The sequence below is a fragment of the Rhodnius prolixus genome, unplaced genomic scaffold, assembly GCF_049639745.1.
Source record: "Rhodnius prolixus isolate KJV_2025 unplaced genomic scaffold, Rpr scaffold_1, whole genome shotgun sequence".
Classification (NCBI taxonomy): Eukaryota; Metazoa; Arthropoda; class Insecta; order Hemiptera; family Reduviidae; genus Rhodnius; species Rhodnius prolixus.
Window position 1 is genome coordinate 55,077,388 of NW_027411581.1, and position 23,068 is coordinate 55,100,455.

Here is a 23,068-nt window from a genome sequence, read left to right on the forward strand (position 1 = left end):
TAACATTATACGATTAACGTCTATTTAGGAGTGTAAATACTGTAAGAATGCTTGCATTTGTATTTAGTCCATGAGCTATAGATCCGCCCAAGTTACCCAGTGAAACAAAACGAAGTATAAAAAAAAACAAAAACTATAGAAACCAACTGTAAGTAGTGGCATCCATCCACGCCAGTAGTTTGGAGGTAACCACAGTCGACACTCTAGACACAATACTTGTACAATGGGGTAGATCATGTGGAACCTAGTTTTGTGCAATGAAGCCGATCTTGTATTCGGTTTTATTTACATTACTTCACAATAGATTCAGTAGGAAGATAATTTGTTCTCAATATTACTTTGAAACAATTTATTAGTAACTATATTAAACTATAAATGAAACAATTTGTGCAATCGATTGATAATTAGCCTGTTATTTATTCTACAATAGCGAAGGAAGTTACATTTTAATAATGAACTCACCGCATCCATTCCTTTTTTTTTATGGCATCTGTTTTCTAACATCCTGTTAGGGTAGCGTTGCGATCGTGTCAAAAAGAGAGTTCTCCGTAAATAAGAAATTAAAATAAAGAAGATTTGTCCAAATTGGCCTACGATAAGTTGGGAATATTTTTTAATGTGGTGATACATTTCTCATTTTTCGTGATAGTAATGAATATTTTTATAAACTATTTCTAAATTTAATCAATTGTAGAAATCTAATAGATAAGTTACTTCAACATACAAACAATAATTAATTAAACAATAAGGTTACTATTACCTATTATGGAAACAATTGTATCTTCAATAAACATCAGTATAAAACAATTAGGTAAAAATTAAACAAATTGTATTTTTACAGTTTCAATTTGTTTTTTAATTTTTACACTTCTAAAGCTCAAATTGATCCAATATATTAATTTCAAAAACTAAAGTATTTTCGTCGTGGTTTTGAATTTTTTCCCCAACTTTGTTGGAAAATTAATACTGCACAGTTAAAGGAAGTGTTTTGATTTCCTTGTCCAGTTGCCTACTCGCTACACACCTTTGGGCAAAACCTGGACACCGTGAGTAATATTATTATTATTATTTAATTTTGGCGCCCGTATGTCGCATCACCGTACAGTGAGCTATAAGAAATCCCTATGAAAATAAGGATCGAACCCATGATCTCCGCGTGGGAATCCAGTATACTCTAGCGCAAGGATGAGCAACACGCGGCCCGCCAAGCATTTCTAAAATTGAATTTATTTTATCGACTTTCTCCCATCAATATATTGTTATAAAATTAATTATAATAAAATGGTAGTACATACTAAACCGAAATATTTTTTTTATGGCGAGTTACTTGTCGACGACGTTTTTAAACATGCAATACGAACGCGCCGCGTCTGTATTGCATGTTTTTTTTTGTGACATGTACACACTTGTCGGTGACTTGTTCAAACATGCAATACAGACGCGATGCGTTTCGTACGAAGTTTCGTAAATTATTAATAAGAGTTAATCTATGTGCGGCCCGCCAAAAAAAAATTAAAATTTAAATTGGCCCATTGATTAAAAAGGTTGCTCACCCCTGCTCTAGCGGACTAAGTGAGTAAAAATTCTACTACCCACACTCGTACAAATAAATAACTATAACTTCTAGAAAGAAGCGGAAATAAACACCAAGTCCGTACAAAAAAAGTCACTATCTAACAACTACAATAGCAAACGTAAGTGCAAGAAACTATAGATAAAAAAAAGAGTTGTTACAGTATAAAACTAAATAAATATTACAGTGTTGCCTGTACGAGTGTAAAGGGTAAATATTGAACAATCATTTATATAGCTGGCGTCTTCCACCCAAAATAAAATGAAATAATTATTATACCTTCTGATAAAATTTGACCACCTTTTATATAAACTTATAACCAGTGTTGCCAATGCTTGTTGAAGAATAACAGAAAAAAAATGCCCTGCAATTCTCCTATTTTTTTATTATATTGTGCAATGCATTTACTTGATTATTCGACTATCACTGTGGACTTGTATAATAGAATTTATTCTTACCTAATCTTGATTTTTATTTAGAATATTATTTATCTTTTTTACTTTCTCCTTCTTTACAAAAGATCATGACAAATTTTTGATTTCGTGTTTTACCGGAAGTATCCTTTTTAAATACTTCTTGGTCCTTAAAATATTCAAAAATAGAGACAAAAATTCTCAAGCTTATTTTTATTAGAGAAATAATTAACTCTAAATAGTTAGCGAATCGCAATGGAGGGAATGAAGATGCAAAATGTGGGCGTTTGGACTGGCCAATCAAAGGGGTAGTAATAGATGACTGTACCATTAGGTAGGACACAGCCCTGCTATTTGCCGCCATTATGATTAACTATATAAATATTTAGCTGTACAAATCCTTGAATTTAGTTTTAAAAAAACCTGAATTTAGGATAATTCAAGCAGTTATTTTCAACTAAATTGCGAGGTTAAAAATTCCCTTGATGTTGGTGCAGGAAAGTATTTAATTCGTGATAGATTTTTCGTATTTGTTTATATATACAAGGTACTGTGTTTTATGCAATAACTTTTCTGTTCTAAATAGCCAGTTGCCGTCTTTTTAATAATAAATATTTATTTTTAAGTTATGATTTGTTTTATAATAGTAGCATTTACTAAAGTTATTAGATCGCCAATTAAACGGAAACTTAAATGTGAACAATTTTTTAACGATTTCAATACTTCCTAATTATGACTGTCTGTCGTGTGAGTCTTTACACCAGAATTTCCTTCATGTTGGTTTGCTAGTGGTGGTGGGTGGGGGAGGTTATGCGCATGGTGTGTAGTTAGAGTAGTTACGCTCAGATCAGAATACGACCTTCATGCTCTAAGTATTTTACGTAACGGAACATTTTCAACGGTCTTGTAAATAACTAGGATTTATTTTGTTACATATGTATGTTTGTTGGATGTATTATTTATTTTAATGGAAAAATTCTGATGGGAAAACATTCCAGAGTTATTTTGAAAACAATTTGTTTTCCGCAAGAACATCTGGAAACAATGGAGGTTATACCATCCCCTCTTACAGAAGAACTCTTAATAGAATTTTCTTAGAAAAATATTGCAGATCATGAGTAGAATGAGTTGGAAATGTTAAAACTAATTGAGGGAATTATTTTAAAAATATATATTTTTTAAAAGAATCGTGTTTCCTTTGTCTGGAGCTGCTGGGAATTTTCAACAATTCCGTGATAGGCATATAAATCGTGGCAGTTATTTAATATTTTTTAATAACTATTACAATTTATCCAAATGATACTGCGTCAGTCCGCAGTGACTTCTTTTTTACGCAAGCTGTTCCAATAATGATTCAAGAAATTGAGAAAGATTGATTTCATGTTCGCTCTCCAGAAAATATAAATGTATATTAAGGAAAACCTTTAAAAAAACACACACACAATTTGCTTTCAGATTGGTCCAAATTAATTGAAAATTTTTATTTTTGAACACAAAATAAGGAAAATGCAAAAAAACTGCCAAAAAATGTTTCATTTTCTATTTGAACGGAAAATGCATTGCATGCTGTAGCCTATTTAATGTATAGATGGATGGCTGTGGATATTTCACCATTTCCTGTTAGATATCTCTTTTATAGGGTTTGTACCAGGCTGCGTCATCATTGTTCTCTTTGTTATTGTTTTTTTTTCTTAAATAATAGTTTTGGTATTTTAATTTTTTGAAATTTAAATTGATTGGTTAATAAAGTATTAAATATATTTTGAAAGTTACAAATTAATACTAAAATTAAATGTTGACTAAATCACTCGCTTCTTTGGATAAATGTTTAAATTACTGAAGAGCCCTTGTCAAATAGTCTTTAAATCTTCAATTACAAACTGCGAAAATAAAAGTTATTGCAAGTGCCTATTACACTAAGGGTACAGACCATTAATTGTGGGTTTTACAAGGGTGACTGATATCACCCTATTTATATAAAATAAAATAATAATACTCTGACTGGTTGTTAGTAACTTTATCTTATGTACCTTGAGAAAGCGTATTGTTCTTTACACGCTCTGACAGTACGACTGAAACGATAACCCTTTTCCTGTTTTTGCTGTTCTAAAAGTACTAGACATAAAAGTTTTCATAGATCGCAATTCGATCAACAGCGGTAATTCATAAATTTCTAAGTTTACAGATATAAACTCATAACTGCAACCTGATTCAGCTGATGCATCAGACTCCCTTCCCCCTGCACATGTATGAGAGATCATTTCTATACAAAAAAGAAACCTTGAGTGGTGCCCTTGACTCTAGGGACTAACTCTAATTCAGATGGTAACTCATTTCCTGTCCATTGCTTTGATTTCCTAAACTACTCATTGTCGTCCGTATGGACAATAGTTTGCTATAGTTTATCAGAATAGCAATAGCATTCTTTTATTTCTATAAAATACGATTAATTTTTTTTTTTTTTACATAATGCAATTTATATAAACTTCATACCGGAAATCAAATTTCTGATCTGCTTGTGAACACAATAAAATCTAAGCTAAAAATCTCAAATGAATCAATTTAAAACCTTTGTTCGAACTTCGTTAACAGGAAATCTTTATCTTCACTGTGATTTTTATGTGTAGTTCTTGTTCTAGTCGATGGCGTGTAAACTGTCCACGAGCTTTACTTACTTAACTTCCGTCTCATCATCCTGTTATTCAGTCCGCCACTTGGCTTTTGCTCTTCGTTCATTAACTTAGATCTTATTCCCTACAGTGCAATCCTAACGTTTGTACCAAAAAAAAACATACTCAAACTTGTCTAAACCTTTCTTCAGTCTACTCCATCCATTATCTTCTCTTTCGGCTCTCTTTTTACTGCAACAACTCTTACCTCACATCATACCATCACTGAGTCTTTCTTAGATGTCTGTATCTATTTCTTAGGTACCTAATATTAATGAAAGTAGGTTCAGCTGAATTTGCACTTAGGAATCGCCCGCTTATTAGTCTACACTCTTAAACACTTAACTAAACCTGCCCCAGCACCGTCATTTGTGATCTCAGCTGATTTTTTTTTTGCAATACATATTTACACAGTTTTTTTTCATTTTTCTTAAAAATTTGGTCGACTAATCTAGCGTTAGTTAAAGGGAAGTCGATTGCATAAAAACTGTTCGTGCTTAGTTATGATAGTTGTTTTGGTCCTGCACACGGTACGTGCTGTAAGTTGAATGTACGTTAGGAGACAGGGCAGAGCTATGTCATGTACAAAGGTCTATAAGACTGTAGAAGAACATGCGTTTATATTACACAGTTATGTATACATTATGCACCATTCTTTAGATTATACTACGCATGCGTAGTATGGAGTTTTATTTACCTTTGTAAGTTACAACCTTAAAAAAAAAAAAAAAAAACAGTTTTATTGCACGGTTAGGGCGCTTTTATAAATGCTTTACTTTCTGGATAGTTGAGTAGATGGCCGCTAGAGACGCCACTTTGCAGAGTTCCCCCACTTTATTTCCTCATTACATTCGCTTGCTTCTTCTTAAGGAGATGTTTTGTGATCTTCCGAAATTTTTAAATTTGAATTTTTAACGAAAATGTACAGATTGCTCGAATACTAACAAGTGAATAAAGTTGTTTTTTTCTTTTTAATTCGAGTCCGTACTGACATATACATAAAGGGCATCATATCCTGCTTATCTTCAAATCTCTAAGATGGAGCAAAATATTAGTTTTGCGAGGATTCAGAAGGATGAACCTCGCACATATTTACACAAAGTGCTTGTCTCCAAATTGCTTAATTCTTAACATTATCTTTTCAAATGGGGGTTTTATACTTTTGTTTTGAATTTAGATTTTTATTTCTTTAGTAGTTTCTGAGATATTACTATTATTTATTTTAAAGTAGGAAAAAGTTCATACTAACGTTTTGGCATATTTGTTTTGGTTGTTTGTATAATTAAGGCGTTTACTGTCGTCTAAGCTCATTGACGCTCGGAAACTTTTTCATTCCACTTTCAACCTCCCAGACAATGAGCTTTTTTAAGAGCTTGCTGGCTAGAGAAAGTTTCTTTTGTTCATAAATATTTTATAAGAGTTAAAATCAGAACTTGTCCAAAGTTTACATTCAATAAAAACTAAAAATTAGGAAAGAAAGGCATTTAAAGATTAGATTAGTTCAGTGGTTATTTATTGCTCTGGGGATCCCAGTTTAAGCCCGGCCTTAGATTCTCTCTGGCGATGACGCGGCTTGCATTTAATTTTTTTTTTTTTTTATATAGGCCTTGATTTATTTTATTTGATTTAGTTTAAATAAATCCTAATGCAATTATCTGCTGAACATGACCAGTGCAAAAAGGGAACAAGCTCTGAACTTTCGAGATCAATTTCATGTATATTTAAACACCCCCACCCCTCCTCCACGAAGTGCACTGGTCCAGTCATTCCACATTGTATGCACATGTGCTAGTAGTTTGCACTCTTGCCACCCTTGAGCTGTTGCATACCTGCCATACTTTGGCACTTGCAGGCTTTTATTAACATTGGCACTCCATTTGGTTTGTATATTTTTATCAGCGCTATTTAAATATTTAGCCATTTTGTTTGTTGGTTTTAATCCATCATTTTTTTTTGAGATCTTTATATTTTTCAGTTTTTTTTCTTCTTTAAAGTTAATTTCCATAGAATATTTCTTTCATAGTTTTACTAACTCTCTATTACCCCCCTTGTGCAGTTGCAGAGTGCAAAACCCAGCTTCTGGGAGAAGAAGGTCAGTGTTAAATTCCATGTCCTCTGGTACATAGTTCAGTTATTTCAGTACTGCAGACAGTAAAGAGGGCAATATACTTCCTTCTCTGAAAGCATTCATGGTTTCACTTGTTCTTTAACTGCGGCTACTAGACAATTAAAGACCCTAATCTCATTATTTATACTATAATAATTTTATTATACAGTTTTACTTATTGGGTATAGTAAAATAAATAAATAAAATACATTTGCTGTTGCGTAGCAAAATCAACTTTTAGTCAAGCAATCGAATCCATTGAAGATTATTGTTAGCATATTTAAAACTACTTTTCGAAACAGATGTCCATTATCACAATTTAGTTTTTGGGAAAGGTTACTGGTTTCCAATTTTCGTTTCTTCCGCTTTATTAGTTTTTAATTTCGTTTTGTTATTAGTAAAACATTACAGTCCAATAATATATACCTGAATACGTTCAGTGATTTTTCTTTCATCGAAACATAAATATAGAAATTAAAGAAAAAATAGTGAAAAGTGCAATATTTGATTAGTTATTTTACCAAATAAAATCATGGCAGAAGAAGCAAAAAAGTGTTCGCTTATCTTCGAAATAATAAAGATGTAGCATTTCGAAGTGTTACTTTTTATTGGGTAGGCTGTATTTTTTTTTTCTTAGAAAACTTTCAGGGTAATTTTCTGACATATTAGACCAAATTATGGATATTAGCTAGAATTTTGGTGCCTGTAAGTTAACTACAGTAACAAACCTCGATTAACCGGGCAAAAAATTTTCCTGTCGCCACCGAAAATTAACTTTTGTTTTGGCGCTGATCCAGGTGTCCTTATGATGACTCAACATGATCCCGGTTAATCCGAATCCCGGTTAATCGAGATTGTACTGTAATATAGAAAAAAGTTGAATAAAAAAAAACTGTTTTTGATTGTTCTGCAGTTTTTGCTTTTATTTCCATATTTGGTATGGGTTGCCGTGTGCTTTTTCTAATTTTACAAATTGATGGGATGCCCACAATTGATTTTTCTTTACTTTTCAATCATTTTTACGCAGATATGTGTTCGAAAAACTGGAATCTGTACAGAAAAAGAAGGGCAGAGAAGCTGAAAGAGGTAATAGATGATTGGAGGGTTGGAGCGGGAAGGCTCTGCCTCCTGGAATATCTAGAAACTGCTAGCTTGGGGGCGAAGCCCTTATAATGTAATAATAATGTACAATTAGGAAACATAGTGTTAAGTGAGAAAAACAACCTTAACTTACTCCTCTAAGCTGGAAAAGTTTTCCAAATTTTTCAAACTTATATTTAAACAAAAAAAAATCATTCAATTTTTCCACAAACTCCATGCCTCCATATAAATAAACAATGGTCGAACACAAACATGGCGGACATTTTAGCTGGTTAATTCATGTTTACAGTAAATCTTCGTAAATAAAGAACTTTCCAATTAGAGAGAATAGAAAATAGGAAAATTCATAAAATAACAACCGACAGCACAAATATTCGGTATAAGGAAACTATTGACACCTATAAAAATTAGCTTAAAATGATGACGTTGAGTATTTATATTGCAGGGTCAGTATTTCTAAACAATAACAGAAAATTTGTTACTATAATCTGCACCAATTGAATTTATCTATTAGAAATAATTTTAAGGAAAAAATATTCACTTTTATAATTGAAATAATTACATTTAGTTAAGATTAGTGTGAGCTTTCCAGCAAAAATATTATTTTAAATACAAAATTTTGGGACTAAAGTAAATAATCAATATATATATATATTTTAGGCAGCCGAGATACTAGTATAATGATGGCACCGAGTGTGGGGCAAAGAGATGTGGCTGCCAATAATTGCGGTAAATCATCCATATACATGGCCGATGGACACGGAGAGACAACCGACAAGAATAGGTACATATATATACAAACATTACTATTGTCTAGCTGTACATATATACAAACATACATAGACCATATAGATCGTACAAATATATTTTATGATCTATATTATACACGTCTACTTCCTCTTCCTTTTTATTTTTTACGAAACATTTTATATAGATACGTATATGGTAGTTTGGTGTTTAATGTTGTTAATAAAGCGGAAAAATTATAGTATGTTATAAACTGTATTATATATATTTTGTTTGGCCATATTTTGCAGCCGGTGTTCCAGTATATCAGATGGAGAAAGTTTTGAATGTTATGGCCAAGTTGACATGGATACGTCTTTACATAATCCCAACAATAGGTATATATAATTTTTCTTTTATTTTACATATTTATGGTGATAATCTAGTCCTCTCTGTCATCTTAAGAAAAAAAATGTAAGAAATGGTTCTTGTCTTTTCCTGAGTGATCTTGGAGTTTTTCCGTTGAAAGTCTCACTACCAACATTTATACTGATATTGAGGCACATAAATACCAGTATATTATTATTTTCTTCTGCCTTGGTGGCCATTAAAAGGGCTATACAACCCTGCAGTACACTAACTCATCTCTAATTTTGCCGGCTTTCACTTCTCCTCCTAGAACTTCCCTAGGATACCTGGGTGAGGTGATTCATCACTTGGGAATGCTGCCTCGTAAGTGGTCTAACTTGGCAACAGCAGGGGGGCACAATAAAACTAAATAAAGGCCGTAATGCACAAAAACGCATTTAATGAAAAGCTGACGTGACGTAACCTTTTACGTCTAAAGTGAAATTGATTATGATTCATTAATTATAATTAATTACATCATCTCCAAAAAAGTCTTAAGGTAAAGAGCGAAATAAAAGATTAATTTATTAATTAGTTTAGGAACATGGAAACAAAAGCTTTCGAAGCTATAATGCTGTTTAAGTAACCTAAAATATATGATAACAAATAAATTACATTAAATTAATTAAAACTTTGTTTTAATTGTTGACAGTTTCGAAAGCAGTGGAAGAACCCCGAATGGTAACAGTTTGCGAAGAAATACCTGGTTGAGAACTAGCCTAAAAAGATGTAGCAGGTAAATGCTCTCTCTGTTTAAGAAGTCAGTCCGCGTTCACCTTACTATTTAGGTCACGAAGAAGGGCCCCCAGTCTTCATTGATCTGTAACTAGCCGAAACTACTGGCATAGTCTCTTATTTCTCTAGAGAGAGAATTGCGATTTTCTCAATTTTCTTTTGCTCGAATTCGTGGCTATTGACTTTTCACCAGAAAGATTGTACGCGCAAGTCTTTCGGTAGCCGTTATGTTCTCAGTTCGAATCTTGCCTGTAGATAATTTTAAAAACGAAAAATGTCCAAATGAAATGAAATCTAGATTTAATTTTTATAGTAAAATAAGAACTCCTTCTTTGGTAATCGTTAAACCTCACCTGAAAAAATAAGCGATTAATTTACTTCTTACATTTTTAGTGTTCCTCTATACACCAAAAACGGGAAAGCGTAGAAAATCTTTATCTTGATTCTTATACTAAATACTATCCTCCAGGAGACGCGACAATAAAGCGAACGGAAATACCCGTTTCCTGCCCTGCATTTTTTAAAAAAGATTTCCTTAAAAATCGCTTAAACGATAATTTAGTGTACCCAATGCGAAAATTTAGGTCTTATACAACTTAAATTTGGAACTTATTTTACAGGAAAATGCTATTTATGACCCTTCTGATAGAGTGAGACTTAGGGTGCTTCTAAAGTGCCAATTAAGTGAATTGACTTACACTATATCACTTATACTATCGCTTACACAATTTTTAACACTAATAAATAGTATTAATGAGTTGTAATAATGTCGTGTTTGAAGGAAATTGTTTAAAAAAGGTAAACTTAGTTTGATTGCTTCCCTTTACCAAGAAAAGCCTGTAACTTTGTTGGAAATGACTTTTGGAAAAATAATTATTTTGGGGAAGGATGGGAGTAGATTAGATTAGATTTGAACGGCGGGACGGGACCCATGCTCCACGGCACCGCAACCACCAAGAGGCTTATTGTGCCTTCCCTTCTAAGAAGGTTGAGGGCTTTCCTTACCAGTTCCTTCTGCGTTATAATCTCCTCTGGTCTCAAGGTACCAAAGATATCGTAGCGCAGTCTCTCGATTGCAACGCAATCGAATAACACGTGAGAGATGCCGTTTCTTCCTCTTCCTGGCATAATCTGCACATCAGTTCCGAGCTAATAAGCCCCCACCTTGTGCAGGTGCTTTCTGAACTTTCCGTGCCCTGTGATCTGATTCCTGCCCAAACCTAGAGTCACATTGGTTCTTTGTTTGCACAACAAAGACCAGTACTTTTCATGTTCTCTCCAGATCCATTCTCTGAAAGCTTCACGAACTGCACCCCTAGTGATCCCCAGGACAAGGATGGGAGTAGGTTATTTTTCTAAACAGGGAAGGTTACGCCTCGTCTGTGACAAGATCGTGGAATGTTTCTATTATTTTATATTTGATTACACAATACTTGGGGTCATTAAATCGCATAAAAGCCATTTACCACTCGAATTAAGAACAACAAAAAACTCCGTTTATGAGGCAGTAATTATTTTATACTTTTAACTCCTTGAGCTTTAGAAAACTCTATTCATTGACATTTTTATTTTAAATTTTTCCTTTGCAAATACTTTTAAAAACTGGGTACATCAAAAGCCATTTGGTTTTTCTTTCATAAAATATGTAACGAGTATTCCCCCTGTATTATGTTTTAGTTAATTGTCAAAGTTCGTACAATTAGTCGCCAAATGTGCGCCATCTTTTCTCTGAAACTTGAATCCATTTGTGAATGAACAATCCGATGCTCTTCTAGAAGCTATTTTAATCCTAATACTCCATGGCATACGTGCAGTTAATGAATTGTTTTCAATTTCTATAAGGCTTAGTTTAGCATTTAGTTTCAAGTATATTGTATTTCATACTATGGACAAATCTGGGCAACAAGCGTGCCTACGCTGAGGTTATTTAATATTCCCAGAATCAGCTGATAAGCTGTGTAGTCCAAGGTGTTACATTAACCTCTGCTGGCCAGGTGAATGTCCACTCTCTTAACAATCAATACTTCATTAACATGTAACCAGCTTTGTTCATTTTTCTGTTCGTTTTTACGGCTGGTAAATGGTTTGAGCTACCATCAGTTCCTAAACGAGGAGTTTTAACTGATTTCTCTCACTTTCCCCCCCTCTCTATCCGTCTAAACGAGATTAAACGTGCCTCTAAAGCACTGAGGCAGTATAGTTTATAGTTCTACCATCTACGAAAGTTACAAAGATCAAATTTTCAATATAGAGTTCTCGGAAATATCAGTTTTGTCCATAAAATTGATTTTTTAGACAATTTGTGCGAATGTGTGAACAAAATGTACCAAAAACTAGAAATTGCTGTAATCTAAAACTCTCTCTTTAGATAGATCCTCATAAAGGTACCCAATTTTTAACTGAAGCGATCAAAATGCCTCAAACGGAAGTAGTACCAATTCAAAAAAAGAAAGAGGAATGTTTCCCTTTGAGTTTTGTTTGTATAGAAAAGCTTGTCCATCACGGCCGATGGCGATATGCCAAGAAAATGACAAATTTGAACTACGCGATTTTCCCATTTTTGAGAGAAAAAAAAACTTTCTCGGGACCTCGATACATAAATTTCTGGGAAGATCTGCCCGTTTACGCTGCATTCACATTCAAAGAGGAAATGAATGTAACAATATAGAGAAAATCTAACCACACTCAGTAGCTATTTGTTATGATGGTAATAATATAGTGTAAATTGAGTCAGCAGATTTATTGCTGCGTACTAACAGACAAAAGCTAATAAATAAATTAGTCATGTTCTATTTCTTTATTACTAGTATTTCTGGAATAATCTTTAATATTCGTATTTAATTTTGTTTTCTTTTGCAGTAATCACGAAAACTTACCGAACCGTCGCTGGGGATCGTTTCGACATACGTGAGTAATATTATTATTTTAGTTACCGTTGACTCTGTGGGTTTCCATGGTTATCAAATTCAGATAAATTTCTTTTTTCACTAAGTTCATTTAAATTTCACGTTGAGGAGAAAATACTTTCTATTGTACTGTGCTTTCGAAACGACGAATCTCATAGGGCACCTAAAATTTCCTTTTCTGGTGTTGTGTTTAGTGAAATAAATGCATTATTTAATCATTTGGAAATTATTCATCTCATTTAGGATGTTTACAACAGAATTTAGGCAACATGATCCCTTTAAGCTATAAAATAAACAATAATAATTGACTGTAATTAATAATTAGATAACAACTTTAAACTTAAGACTCTGTGACGGGTTCCAAAACGTGATGTCACTAATCCGAGGTGTGATATATCGTTAAGTCTAGACAAACTTGTCTCAGTTACTCAGACTCAGCTAGTTATTGCTGAGATTATAAAGGGAGTAATCATCAATTTCCTAGTCATACAGGCGACTCAGAGACTAATTACTTTAATTAAAAGTTAATGCAACGCAGTGTGGAACATTCTGATGAATTTGGGTACATATTATGTGGATACCCGGCAATCAGGATGAAACAGTAGCCTAGCTCAGGTAGGTTTTACATGATACCCTTAGAAGAGTTGGGTCATTTATGGTGCCACCCTTAGAAGAGCTGGGGTCATTTACGGTGCCACCCTTAGAAGAGTTGGGTCATTTATGGTGCCACCCTTAGAAGAGCTGGGGTCATTTACGGTGCCGGAAAATTCCCCAGTAGTGCAGCCAAAGCCACTATATTCCAAGATCTTTCAGCTGATTTTCAGCTTATTCTATCCCATCTTGAAGAAAAATATGTAGTGAATCCACCAAACCAGCGCACTTTGACCGAAAAACTTATTAAGGATAATTGGCAACACAAATTTCTCAAGAGGAATAAATAGAAAATGACTCTGTGCGACTTCTAGCGGTTCTTCTTCGAACTAGTCATGTTACTTATTTAAGAAGTAATAACCCCATGGTTTTTGCGTTTACTGACCAGTTTATCTCTTCAACTGTAACTAATATTTCTGTTTATTTTTGTACAACTACTTAAGTTATTCATTTGGAACTATTAATAATTTAGACAATTGCATTAGTTTGTTTATTAATACTTATTGTTATTACCGTGTAGTTTTATGGTAATTGTTTGTTCTACATACTGACTAGGTTAGGTGGGGATAACACTTTTATTGTTTTATAAACTTTACTGTAATAATTCAGGTTAAAACAGTACAAAAGTTATAATTAGTTAGATAAAGTCGTTTCAAAACATTAACTTCCGTAGAAAAACTTAGTTCCGAGTTAGATAGATCGATGTATTAACAAACTAGAAAGTTACCTATAAGGAATTTAAAGAAAATTTAATTAAATCGATAATCTCAAATTAGCAAGGCGTTCAGATAATTTTTTTGGCCGTCAGAATATTATTTTTGTTATTGCAATGGAGTAACCAGGGAAATTGTGATTAACTGGTGACGTAAGTCCAAGGAAATGAGTGAAATCCTGCACGTGACTAGTACGGATGGTCGAGCAGCCAGGTAGTGGTGGAAATCTGCTCTGGATTTTTCCTTCTTCTTCCACTCACTACTACTGGCCCAAAAGAAAAACACAGCCTTAACCAATATTACATTTCTCCTTCTCCTTGCCTGCGTGAGCTATATTGTTTTCTTTTTTTTTGATTTCCCTGCGCCAGTTATTCTCCGTCCAACCATTTGGTATCTGCAGATAGTGGTGACGTACAACGCTACCCTAGTTTTTGTGTGCAAAAAATTCCAATAACAGCATTCTGTGGTTTTCATACTTTGTGCATACAAACACAAGCAAGTTAGTATAGTTTATCGTGTAAACTAGTGCGGGAGAGAGTGTATGTTCTGTTGGTCCAGATCTTGGTGATGGTGGTCAGAGAGATGCGAAGCGAAAGAACTTCCAGGTATGATATTGTTGGTTACTATGATTACCATTCTGTTTTTGTTTAAAGTTTTGCTTTCTTCCAATCCCAGTAAATCTATTACGAGGGGCACTACTTACATTTTGAGCCTAGAAGTAGAACGGTCAATTCTGAATGGTATACAACCATTTGTTTGCCGGAAGTCTTCGATGAAATAAGGAAAACAAACAAGCGCCGTCGGATCGTTCTTCATCAAGACAATGTCAGCTGTCACACATCTCGTCTCACAGCCGACTATTTGAGCACTCAAAAAATCGAATTAATGGCCGTACAGTCCTGATTTGGCACCAAATGACTTCTTTTTGTTTCCGAACGTCAAGAATAAATTACGTGGACAACGATTTTCGTCGGCAGAAGAAGCCGTTGATGCATTCAAAAACCATGTTTTGGAGGTGTCTCAAGCGGAATGGAAAAAATGTTTTGACAAGTGGTTCGAACGCATGCAGAAGTGTATAGATCATAAAGGAGAATATTTTGAAAAACAATAAAGTCATTTTCAATGACAAATTACTGCTTTTTTATTATTAGGCTCAAAATATAAATAGTGCACCTCGTATCTGCGCAACTTTCGCAATAGTTTTTGTACTGGATTAAATCCCTTATTTTCAAATGAGATTATTTATTTTCTGTTGCCAAATCCTTTCAAATTGTTGAAATAAGAGTTTTTTCCTGGAATACTTTTTTAAGGACTCCTTAGTTTTAGCAAAAAAGTTTTTTTTTAAAGGAACCAAATTTTTCAAACTCTAGTGTTCGCTGTAAACTGAAATTTAATATTCCGATTAAATCTCGCAGGATGTTCGACTTGTCAAATTAGCGAACTAAATCCCTCAGCTACCATGTTGATCATAATTTTCACTTTTTTGAGGCTTTTTGCTTTATAATGTACACTCCCAAGTAGGTGGAGAGTTAAATGTTTTTGATTAACCAGGGTCTCGAAGGAGACCCAGGAAGTGCGGCGAGTCAACAAGAACAACCACTCACTAGTACTACTGATGCCAACCGCTATAGCGCACGTCTTGGAGCTTAATACCAGCTAGGCTTTCTGGGAAAGACAAGTACCTACAAAGCCCTCATTCGTCAGAAACAGCAACATACACAGAGGAGGTTCTGGTATCTCAAAGGCTCCGTTCTCAAGGTCCTGGTCTCATCCATCCTTTACGATTTATTTACGACAATTGATTTAGGCTAAAGTAGTTCTAAGAAGATAAGGGAGCAGCAGTTAGGGGAATACCTTATGGAGAGGATGTAACATCGAGGATTAGCTCCTCATTGGACTTCCGCCACAAAAGAACAAGTTTGAAGTGAATTATTTAGTCGAGAATGCTTTAATTAAAAATTTCTGTTTTCAAACGGTTGAATAAGTTATTATATAATATTAATAACAGCAAGTAATTCTAGGAAGTTTTTTATTAATTAATTAATTATCAGTAATTACTGCAGAGCAATGAGAGAGTAAAAACTATTCCGGGCAGTTTACGGAACCGCAAACACTCAACGCAGAAGTCTGCAGACTCCCAGATAGCGTGAACACCCACCATTCATAGATGCACTCTTCGTCGACCGTGCTGTTAATGTTCTTGGTCCCAAGAAAGAGATAACCAAAGAATTTTACGGTTGGCAGTTTCATTGTTACTTTTCCTTTTTAATGATTTTTTTGTCTTTACTTCGTTCTCCTAAAAAGGGGAAGTATTCGATCGGACCAAAGTTTCTACATAGAGAATGTTTAAGCTTTCGTAACAATCATTTTTTTTCACAAGTTAGGCTCAAACCCCTTCTGGAGAATCATTTAATTTTGGAGATTCCCTCTCCTAGGCCGGCTGGTTACACTGCACCTTACAGAAGCCGACTACTTACCCCTTGGTTATATTGCAGAGTTTTCATCTCCTAGACAGACTGCCTTCACTGCGAGGCTATGAGGTCTGTCTCTCTAGGTTACAGTTTACCATCGTGCCCAAGCCTTAGTTGATAGAGAGGAGTGAGGAGGATTATTGATCCTAGGAAAAGATGTGAATGAACATAATATCTGGAAAAAGAAAAACCACAAAAATCTGAAACTTAATCAATACTAAGATTGGCTACCTCCTCGAAACCCGATCTAGAGATTAACACAATTTTTTTGTTCTAATTTTAAATGAGATATTTCTAAAAGAAAACAGAGTTTCACAGCCGAATAATTTTAAATAAGATCAAATTATAGGAAAAGTAAGTTGGAAATCTGATCGTCACCATATTTCTTTAGTTCTTATTTCTTGGAACTTATTAGAAATTTTGCTTGAATAAAGAAATTTGTTAATACCCAGTAAGCTGTAGTTAGTTTAGTAACGTTGCTCGAGGGAGGGCGTTAGTGTGCCAATAGTTATATAGGGTGGTCAGGGCACTGGCCCGGAACACGATCTCTCACGGAGTTGTTAGCATCTGGTCTCTGGATAATCATTAGCAATTTCCGCAACTTTCACTCAGTTTTTATTAATTTACTATTTCTATTTAATATTATTGTTTCCATTTCATGTTTGATTTAAAAAAAAAACACTTATTGCGATGCACAATTTTGGAAGTTGACAGCCATAAGACTTGCTTGTCTCTCCAAAAAATTACGTGCTCGGAAATTTATAAATCTCCCAAATTTGTAATCTTAGCAGCAACTCAAATGTATTGCAACTAGCTTTTTCTGTAAGACTAGAGGCAGTATTCGTAAGCTTACCACGATGCCTTAGATTAGCATCGTGTCGATTATAAGGTAGGTGGAAGCTGAGGAAATTCGAAAGGCTCTGGACGGAGTTAAAGCTTGCCGTCATTATAAGGGTTTAATTGGAGGTATTAAACCGGAAAAGTGGACTTGGGTGCGGTTAAGAGTTCTGGTGGCGATGATGATTGGGTTTGCAACAGTGGCTGGATAATCAATCGTCACTTGTTACTCCCATTATGAGGATACCAACCTTAGACCCATTATGAGTGTAATAACTGTTGATAGAAAAGTTGAATGTTAAAGGTAAGGCAAATCTCTTGTAAATTATTTGATAGGTAGAAAAGGGACATGGCCTGCTTGATAAGGAAATAAGGAAATATATTTAAAGACCATTTGTACATTTTCTCCAGACTGACTCATATTTTTAGTTTTTCCAACCAGAAAAGGGGTTTCAGTATATTTTTAAAAAATGACAAAATATCATTTCAATCTTTTTCTTTTATGGTTTTCCCTTTCACAAATTTCAGTTCTATCGTATTTCAAATTCTGTGAGTTAGGATTAAAATGCCCTTCCGATTGCAGTAGAAGGCGGGTAGGAGAAGCGAGGAAATGCTGATTATGCATCAATGTCTCTCTCTAACATCGATATTTATATTATTTACATTTTGTGAATCGGTAATATCTCTAGCGTTTGTAGAGAAAATTTGTCGGTTCTATATCCTTAATCAACTTAAAAAAGAAAAAATTATCCCGCACTGAAAAGAAACGGAATATTTACTAAACTACCCCACAGAATATCGATCAGCAGAGGAAGGCGTTACCCCTAATTGCAAAGTGCGCCTGCTCAGTCACGCTACAAGTTCTCTCTTAATAAGTTGCCGGGTGACATCTTAAGACCATGTTGTGCAGTTAGATTTACTAGCCTAGGGTATTAATCTTTTCGAAAAAGATGATGACTGTATTTTTCCACCGTAGCTGGTAAGAGAATTTTCGGTATGTGGCTGAAGAATACTTAGTGATGATGTGTCAGTTGACCGCCGGACATGAGATACCAAGTGACCGCTACTCTTTGGTCGTAATGCTGGTCACTATCTGATCCCACACGCGACAAACCCGCGTGTTTCCGTTTCCGTTTGTTGAAGACTTCTGTTTTTTTGAACAATTTTCCACCATTTCTTTATTTCTGTTATGCCATCATCTTAAGTCTTTTGGTAAGTTCATTTATTTAACTTTTACTTTCATCTTAATCGGAGAAGAGAATTGCGATCTTGTCAAATTTGTCTAAATTGAAATACCACCGGAAATGTATTTTTTTTTTAAATTCCCCTGAACCTACACAGCGTACACCTGACGTAATTATTATATTACTACAACTAACATAGTTTGTACATTTGTGCATGTTAAGAGAATACCTCAAAGTATATCGTTATGATACTACTGTCGCTTCAGATTCATAATTTTTTGGCCCGAAATCGTGAAAACTTATTGAGAGAATTTTCCCAGTTTTCTTGACATACCTAAATACCAATCTGAAAATGTTTCCCAGTTAATGGGTTCCTTGAGGGAAAGCACTCCTCTAAAGCCCTATTTCTGTACAAGTTTCATTTTATGCTATCTCCTAATGTTTAGCAGTTAAAAGCATTGAAAGAGTTTCAAATTACCGAAAAAGCGACTTATAGAACATATTTCTGGCTTTTTAAAAAAAATATATTTAAAATATAAATAAATGTTCAAATCTACATAACTTAAATTTGAAATACGAGTTATTTAAATTAGCCTATCTCTTTAATTTAAAACTATTGTTTTGTAACAAATTTATTTTAATTTGGTATGAATTAGAAAATATACTTCTTCAATATCAAGATGGCATTGTTAGCGTTGAAGGAGTAACTGTTAGTTTATATGTTTGCTAAGTAATTTATGGCAGATCCAATCGATACATCGATAAAAATAAACGCTTAAAATGAATTAGTAGTAGAATATAATAGATTAAGAAAATGATCAGAATTATTTTGATAAATTAAGTGTAAGAGAAAGTGTATTTCCAGTTTTTTGATTCTCAAATTGAATGTTTATAATTCGTATGTTTCAGATCTGGAAAACGAACAGGAAACAACAGTTTCGCAAGGTACATTTATTTAATTTTTTCTTTGCAATCATTTCATATTTCTGGAAAAGTGGTTTTCTCGATTACGATCTCTCTTTATCTCGATTTCATTACTTTCAAATACCAATTTAGTGTTAGTCGACGCAAACTGTTTGTTTAAATAATATATTTTATCACATATTCCAGAAAGTTCAATTAAATTAAGCGAGGTTTGCAGGAAAAAATGAACGTTCATACTATGGTAGTTTGTTAGGTGAACCCTCTACTAGTGGATGGCGTACGTCTTTTTCTTTATACACTTCGTGGTGGGGTGGAAAAATCTATTTCCTGTGACTTTCACTTGCGATAGACCATTCTTCTCGCTCCCTCACGAGAGGATGACGTGCCATAGGAGAGGGTCGAGAGAGAGAGACTCCTCCGTAATCTTGTTTTTCTTTCTAGTTACCACTATTTCAACAGTCTAACCAAAATTTAATAGTCATTTTCTTTTTTTATTTCTCTGTGTAAAAACTAATTTCCCTCCTCTATATCTTGACAGCTGGTCATTGTTACCTCCACAAGAGCCACCTGTAACTAGGCGTGTTCGTTGAACTGTAGCCCCTTAGCCACACACCCACCACTGGTGTGGAAAGTTATATTTGTTTTTTTGCTGATAGTGAAATCTAGCGGTAGCAGTAGGAACAATTTGACTTTATTTACTCTCTCTCTCCTTAAATTAAAATTGAATTATAATTATTGGTTTAAATTTATTTTAGGATGAATCCATTTTTGAGATTGTGCAGTATCATTTGTTAAAATTTTGCATGTCTAAGATTTTTCAGTTGACGTAGTTGAATTTCTTAACACCTTCAGTTGTAGCACGATGTAAATCTAATTAAGTTTGCTCATTAAAGCCTTATTTGGTCGTAGGATGATAAGTTATGGCCTTAGATAGTCCAGTACACCTCATATTTATCTTGCGTGCATTTGGTAGATATGTTTGACAAGATTGCCCTCCAGTGGTCGCCTTGGGAAATGAATAAACGTTGGGAAAAAAAAAACCTAACAAAATTAAAAAGAATAATAACATCATTCTGGGCGAGCGGCGATCGCTCTCTAGGGAAATAATGGGAAATTAGAGAGAACATGCCATAGATATGGACTTCCCATCACCACACCTGCACAATGGCCTCTTTATGTTTTCATTACCCCCAGGTATTACCCCATTTGGGTTCTATTAAACCCCTAACTCACCATCTACCATTTTCTTTCTTCTGCATTACAAAAGCGCGAAATATATGTCATGGCATCAACATTTCGTTTCCAAACTCTAGAGGTAGCATTTCTCTGCGGTGCTTGATGTTCAATCGGAGTTAAATACAATAGTTATTTGTATACTTTTGGTTAATCTTTTCTGATTTTTGTTTGTCCTTTTTTCAATGTGTGACTCCGGCCAATAAACAGCCAGTTGAATCGCAGTTCGTCGTTCAACTCGTCCGGCCGTAGTTCGGCGTGCGACACGGGCGACGATGTGTACTCGGACGTTTCACTTGAAGAAGACGTATTGGATCTCAATCATAAGGTAGGATATTTGCATTATTTTTTTTTGGTAACTAATGTCGTAAATATAATATTTTTAACGAACCCACTGATTACGTATTGGCGGCATTATTAAAAAATTAAATCGAGCTCTTTATTTAGATATGATATGTTTTTTCTTAAATTTTAGTGTTATACATACGAGGATCGTTTGAAAAGTCCGTGCAAAAATAAAAACTACTTAATTTTTTGGGGTAAACCTTTTTTATTTTTCAACATAGTCTCCTTTTAGGCTTATACACTTCGTCCAACGCTGCTCTAGTTTGTTGATCCCTTCCGAATAATAGGATTTGTCCAAGTCTGAAAAATAGCCATTCGTTTCTGCAATCACCTCCTCGTTTGAATAAAATCAGCCATTTCTTCATATTGGGGAACAAATAGTAGTCCGAGGGAGCCAAGTCTGGAGAATAGGGGGGATGTGAAACGAGTTGGAACCCTATTTCCATTAATTTTGCGACCACAACTGCTGAGGTGTGAGCTGGTGCGTTGTCGTGATGGAAAAGGACTTTTTTGTGGGCCAATCGTGGGCGTTTTTCTTGCAGCTCGGTTTTCAAACGGTCCAATAACGATGAATAATATGCACCTGTAATAGTTTTACCCTTTTCCAGATAGTCGATGAGGATTATTCCTTGCGGATCCCAAAAGACAGTCGCCATAATCTTTCCGGCCGAAGGAACGGTCTTCGCCTTTTTTGGCGCAGATTCCCCCTTGGTAACCCATTGTTTAGATTGTTCTTTGGTCTCAGGAGTGTAGTGATGTATCCATGTTTCATCCACAGTGACGAAACGACGCTTAAAGTCCTGCGGATTCTTCTGGAACAGCTGCAAACCGTCCTTGCAACACTTCACACGATTTCGTTTTTGGTCAAGCGTGAGCAATCGCGGCACCCATCTTGCGGATAGCTTTGTCATGTCCAAATGTTGATGCAAAATATTATGTACCCGTTCATTCGAGATGCCCACAGCACTAGCAATCTCACGCACCTTCACTCTTCTGTCATCCATCACCATATCATGGATTTTATCAATGATTTCTGGTATAGTAACCTCAACAGGGCGTCCAGAACGTTCAGCGTCACTTGTGCCCATATGGCCACTCCGAAAATTTTGAAACCACTAATAAACTGTTCTAATCGAAGGTGCAGAGTCACCATAATGTTTATCAAGCTTCTCTTTAGTCTCCTGAGGCGTTTTGCCTTTCATAAAGTAGTGTTTAATCAACACACGAAATTCTTTTTCGTCTATTTTTTGAAAATCACTCGACTTCCTCGATTCAAACGAATGCCAAACACAAAGAAATAGACCGATCTGGCTGAAACTTGGTATGTGTTCTTCCAAGAGACGCTACTAACTAAACATAACCTCGATACGCGCCAGTAGTGCTATCTCTCTGACTTTGCACGGACTTTTCAAACGACCCTCGTATATACAAATAATTCATCATCAGAAAATCAAAGCAGAATTTACTTCATTTGACATAATGATTTTTAGCCTCTCTTATTAAGGTTTTCAGCCCAACATTCTCTAGGAACTTAAATAAGTTTTTTGAAAGAATTGTTTTATTTAAAGTTAAACAAAATTTTAAAATCCATAACATTATTTGCTTATTCTTTTGTTCTTTTGATTTAAAATTATACATATGTTCTTTTAGAACTAACATCAGCCATGATTTTGAAGATTATAAATTATAAGTTTTTAATACCAAAATTAGTTGACATAATATAATTATGATAGATTATTATGATAGAAGAATTTTCAATTATTAAGATGGAATTCATTTTACTTCAGCGATATTGTCGTATTTTACTCCGTTTCTAGTTTAAAAATGTCGTATGAAATGAATTATGTTACGAGTAAATCACAAATACGTTGACTAACAATTTAATGCGATCGCAGAAATCAAAACAAAAAAATCTAATATTTAACTCTTTAGTTGTTTAATACTCGTTCAACAGACCAACTAATGCTCTGCTCATCTGTCAAGTAAATAGTCATTATAAGATCTTTATTGAAAATTTTTTATCAGTTAAATATAGGAAAATTAAATATCAGATTATTGTGCAATGTAAATTT

General features: G+C 34.4%; 1 protein-coding gene across 6 annotated transcripts in view; it reads left to right on the forward strand.

Moving 5' to 3' along the window:
- LOC141462363 (rab11 family-interacting protein 4A-like) overlaps window positions 1–23,068 on the forward strand; it is a 154,393-nt gene that overhangs the window by 84,681 nt on the left and 46,644 nt on the right. For all 6 annotated transcript variants that reach the window (XM_074144158.1, XM_074144160.1, XM_074144157.1 and 3 more), the window contains 6 exons: window positions 8,524–8,647; window positions 8,901–8,987; window positions 9,650–9,733; window positions 12,592–12,639; window positions 19,404–19,439; window positions 20,862–20,979. In XM_074144158.1, coding sequence (XP_074000259.1) covers window positions 8,524–8,647; window positions 8,901–8,987; window positions 9,650–9,733; window positions 12,592–12,639; window positions 19,404–19,439; window positions 20,862–20,979 — 497 coding nt within the window. The remainder of the gene's footprint in view (window positions 1–8,523; window positions 8,648–8,900; window positions 8,988–9,649; window positions 9,734–12,591; window positions 12,640–19,403; window positions 19,440–20,861; window positions 20,980–23,068) is intronic.